The sequence below is a fragment of the Fukomys damarensis genome, unplaced genomic scaffold (genome assembly GCF_012274545.1).
Source record: "Fukomys damarensis isolate Sample0158 unplaced genomic scaffold, DMR_v1.0_HiC HiC_scaffold_30, whole genome shotgun sequence".
NCBI lineage: Eukaryota > Metazoa > Chordata > Mammalia > Rodentia > Bathyergidae > Fukomys > Fukomys damarensis.
This window is the reverse complement of record NW_022900942.1, coordinates 62,336,951-62,341,924: the sequence shown is the minus strand read 5'-3', so window position 1 is coordinate 62,341,924 and position 4,974 is coordinate 62,336,951. Positions and strand designations below refer to the sequence as shown.

General features: G+C 56.6%; 1 protein-coding gene across 1 annotated transcript in view; it reads left to right on the top strand.

Annotated features, from left to right (window-relative positions):
- The first annotated feature begins 1,388 nt into the window (after nucleotides 1–1,388).
- The window catches only part of Lpin2 (lipin 2), a 38,689-nt gene continuing 35,103 nt past the window's right edge, over nucleotides 1,389–4,974 (top strand). The window contains exon 1 of the mRNA XM_010638684.2: nucleotides 1,389–1,721. Coding sequence (XP_010636986.1) covers nucleotides 1,626–1,721 — 96 coding nt within the window. The 5' untranslated portion in view covers nucleotides 1,389–1,625. The remainder of the gene's footprint in view (nucleotides 1,722–4,974) is intronic.

Genomic DNA, 4,974 nt, shown 5'->3' with positions numbered 1-4,974 from the left:
GAGTGTTCAAGCAGGAGAAGAAACACAGGCCCCCACCCTAGCACATGAAAATAGTCCCTTGGGCACTCAGGAAGACACAGACCCCCGCCTCACACCCTGACAAGGGGCACCTGGAGGATGGGGTGCAGGAGGGATCCGCCTCCCAGCCACAAGGCAGCAGGAGCCCAGTGGAGTCTCTCTAGGTAGCGCGTGCTCCCCTCCTGTGGGTCGCCGCCCGCCCAGAGACGCGGCCCCAGGGTGGACAGACACCCAGTGTCCGCAGGGGCCACCTTGCGTAGCAGCCAGGAGCTGGGTGGGTGGCACTGGCTCATTGCTGACCCTTCTGGGCCTCAGTTTCCTTTCACTCCAGCTAGGTGAAGATCAGCTCTTTCTTTTTCTTTCCCACGCCTCCTCCTCCTCCGTTTCCCTTTTCTCCTGCTGTCTATTTCCGTTTTTTTCACCCCTCCACGGTCCGTTTCCGACTCTCCTCCTCCCTCCCTTCATCTCTGCATTCATCCGTCTTCCCTTCTCCTTTCCCCCTCCACTTTCTCCCCGCGAGGTTTCTGAGCTGCACGGGTGGTGGAGGGGCCGAGAGGCTGCCGTCCGCCTGTTCTGTGTGGAGAGGTGTGTGTGGCCGGGTGGAGCCTCCTGTCCCCGACCCTCCTCCCGTCCACAGGCCGGAAGTGAGCGAGCAGGGGCGTGCGGAGCGCAGAGGAGGCCTCCTGTTCCTGGTTTGGGTGAAATTGCCTTTAACTCTGCCACTTAACATCGTTTTATTATGTAATTTGGTGCTCTGTTGCTGAGTGAAACACAACCATCCTCTCTTATTCGGTCAGACATGTGGAAACTTTGTCTTTTTGTGAACTTTGGAGGTGGAAAAGGTTTAGTTGAAGACCCTGAAGTGATCTGAGGCCTGTGTAGCCTGCTTGCCCCCCTACCCCTGCTCGGGACACACCCGGGGCACAGGCAGTCGTGTCCCAGCGGGCGCTATGGGCAGGTGGTGCGACCTCTCCCGTGCTCGGCGGCCGCCCTAGAAAATGCCTGGAACAAACTAGCTTTTGATTAAAACCCTAAGACATCTCGTCTATGAGTGCTGCTTGTTCTAGGGTCACAGAGGACTTGAGCTGACGTCTGGCGAGCTGTTATTCGTGCCGGGCACCGTCATCCCGCAGACCGTGACAAGTGCTGTACTGGGTCACGGCAGGGTGATGAACTGTCATAGTCCGCAGTTGGGCTCCACGAGGCAGGTGTAGCCCAGGAGCCGGGTCGGGATGTGACCGCCTTCCCCGGGCACCGCTGTCTTCACTCCTGCAGGCGAGGCTGTGATTGGGCTGGGAATCATTAACGCGGGCCCTGTCCTGTGGTGGGAGCTGCGCTGGCCGGCGTGCAGCTGGGCTGGCCCGGCACCTATCAGTGTCAGCACGTGGCACAGCCGCCCGCACCCCACTTATCTCCCCACAGAGGGGATGGGGCGCTCGGAGCAAATCTCATTGGTGAAGTTGTGTGTGCACTGCTTTTTTTATAGAACCGCTTCCTTTCGGTTTAACTCTGCCGGGGTCTGCGGAGAGCAGCGCCGGCTGTGAGCAGCTTTGTTTTGATGGCCCCTTGGCGGGTGGGAGGCCTGCCCCGTGAGCAACTCTCCTAAGATGTTTCACGGAGGAGACGGCAGCGAGGATGAGGATGGGGAGAAGGCTCCTGAGAGCCCCGGCGGCCACCATGGCGAGGCCTCCCCAGGGCTCCTGGTGAGTGCTGCCCTCGTCCTGCCCGGCGCCGCGCCGTGGGGCACCTGCCACACGCACCCCTCTCCTGGCCCCACGCTGCCTCACTGCTTTTTTCTTTTGTTGGTGGTTAACAAAGTAGTCACTTCTGCCTGGGAGAAAAATCGAAGTTGTTTTGAACTGAGAATTTATTTTAAAACTAGATTTAAAGTAATGTATTTGGTTTCATATTCTCTTTGCATCTCATGTAGTAGTTGAGGTATGGAAGCTACTTAAAAGTTTTGTTTTATGGTCAGTCAGATCTTATGAAAGCTAAACTACTGATTTGAAACTGACCTTTTATTTGGGTGTATGATAGGGAAAAGTGCCGGCAGTTCGCTTCTTCTACCACTGTATAAGGTATTTCTGTAAGTTTGAAATTGGTATGGGGAAAAATAGAAATCTGAATTTTTTTATCTAGAGTTTCCTATAAAAATGTGAAGTAAGATAGGTGTGGCGGCGCATACCTATAATCCCAGCACTCGGGAGGCTGAGGCAGGAGGATCACTGTGAGTTGTAGACGAGCCTGGGCTACATAGTGAGTTCCAGGTCAGCCTCAACTACATAGTGAAACCCTGTTTCTCAAAAAACAAAGAAAAAGTGAAATAAATGCTTTCTTTAGAGGTATTTAGAAAAGGGTGAATATTTCTGTCAAAAATAAAATCAGCAAACGAGAAGCTGACAGGTCCCGAGACATGCTCTGTTGGACGGGGTTTTAAGGCACACACGGGTCACCTGCAGAGTGCTGCCCACCCGGCTCTGTGCTGGTTCAGACTGCTGGGGCTCACAGCTGCGAGGGAGGCGCTGCCTTTGAGCTCGGTGGGTCTGAGTGTGCGGTGGGTGCTGGTGGCCTGTGGAGAGGTCAGAGCTCAGGCTGTGCTGTTCTCCACAGGGAGGTCAAGGGGCGCCTGCTTAGGCTGCAGTTTGTTAACAGCTCTCCTTTCGTGTGGCTGTTCAAAGTCGCTGTCCCCGAGTCACCTCCCCATCCTGGAGAACGGCCAGCGCTGTGGTGCTAGGTGTCCTACCTGCCCGGCCCGGGACAGTGGGGCAGAAGTCCAGCTTTCTACCCCGGGCGTGTGTGTGGCAGGACCCTGAGCCCCGGCGCCTCCCGGGTCGCTTCCTTCCAGGTGGCTCCTCAGGCTTTCTCTTCGCAGGAGTCTCTCCGAGGCTCGCTGTGTGTGTGGAATGCGAGCGTCTTAGGAGTGAAGGCCACGAGGAGACTTCCGTGCTTCATTAAAGATCGGGGGCCAGGCAGCCCCTCTGTCCTCTCAGCTCCCCGGGGGCCTGGGCACTGGCAGGTGACCTGAGCTGCGGTGGGAGGTGGGGTGACCCGGGAAGAGTGCTTCGCGCTAAGCTGGACTGTGGGGCGCAGGGCAGAGGGAGGCCGGGCCCCAGCACACTGCCTGCTCCTTGCTCCTGAAGTCCTCGAACCCTAGGTGAGCAGCGGCTCCGAAACTAGCCGCCTCTGGGCAGCGTTCCCAGAAGTAGCGGTGTGTGACTGAGCGGAACCATCTTCAGAGCCCATTCTCACACTGTCTCTGACCTCTGCCTCCCGGCCAGCACCCCTGCAAGTCGCTGTGCTCGGGATCAGTGCCTGCAGGCATGGATGAGAACTTGGCCGGGCGGCCCTGGCCAGTCGGTTGGTGCTGGGCGCCTTCCGTTGGAGTCTGCATCAGCAGCACGTTAGCCTCCTGTAACCCTGACCCACAGGCGAGTCTGGACCCGGGGCTCCGGACCCCACCGCTGTGCTCCACACCCCGGGCGGCATGGCCTCGGCTCTGCCCTGGGGGTGGCCCCGGAGTCCGGCTCCTGGCTCGGCCAGAGTTGGACGTAGCTCTCTACGGGTCTAGATATGAATCTCACCATTTTGAGGAAACACTGCCTTGACCAGGCCTGTGTCCCATTCAACCTTACATCTTCTTGAAAGTAGAACAATTTCTGATTCTTTTTATTGTTTTGAGTCTTGTTCTAGAGCAAGATTCCTTTGTGTCTCTCTTAAAGCCTATGTTATTTTTATTATCTAAGATCTCAAGACGTTATGGGGGAGAGCCGGGGATTTAGCTCAGTGGTTCCGCCACCTGCCTCTCAAGCCCAAGGTCCCGAGTTCGATCCCTGGTACCAAAAAATAAAAATACGTTACGGAGGAGAGATTTCCCAAAGGGCAATAAACTGTGCTGCTGTTGTATAACTTGCTTGGCCTCAGGTCTGTGACGAAACCGTGCTTGGAACTTCGTGTGCTCTGGCCATGCCACGCCAACCTGGCACTTGGGTGCCCCGGGCACGCTGATGTTGTGTGATGCCCTGTGTCGTCAGTGCCCAGTCCTCTACCTGGACTGTGTCTGAGGTGCTTGCCAGCTACATGAGGCCATGGTCGTCCCTGTGTCTCTCAGGCACAGAGCGTGGACTCAGCCATTGTAGACTGCTGTTTGGTCGTAACGTGGGAATCGTGTTGGGAAACTCATTCCTTAGTTCCGGTGGGGCAGGAAGAGAGTGGAAAACACTGCTTTCCCTAAGTCTGTTCCATCTCCATGGAAGCAAGAGGGAGCCGGGAGCAGATCCACTGCCTGCACTTACCAGGCCACGTGAGACAGGTTGACATTAGTCCCACCGGTTGTGGGCAGGGATGGCCTCGGGCTCCTCCAGGCCTCGGGGACTGTGTGGCCGGAGGTGACCTGTGTCCCTGAGCTCTCCCTGGACTCTGCCCCCAGGCGCGGGCAACACAGAAGTGTCCGGCTGTTTCCAGAGCCCAGCTGCAGGCCTCGCACGGGCCCTGTTCAGAATCCAGCCCGAATTCCCACCCTTGAGCTGTCGGGTGCCCTCAGTGCTTCCCCTCTGTGACAGTGCCGTGGCCCTTCCTGGCTTTTCAGGAATGTGATGTTTCCACAGTGCTGCTCTGGGTGTGTCTGGAGAGGCTTCGTCTCTGGATTGAGTTTGTTTTAGAAAAAGGAGCACATGAGTGCCATGCTCTGCTCGGTGGGTCGCCCCAGAGGGCCCCTGATGTGGAAACGTCTGACTGCAAGTGACGTTTCTCCCAGCCGTGTGGTCATGGGGCCCGGGCTCCCCCTGTGGAGTGCGGGCTTTTCCTGTTGTGCAGAGTCTGGCCCAGGCTGTGGTGCCCAGAATGTGCAGACCTGTCTCCACCAGTGCTTGTCATAGTTTTCATGGTTTTTTTCATGCTTTGCTTTTTTTTTTTCTTTCTTTTTTAGTTGGAATTCATCTTTAAGAGAGCTGTCCTTGT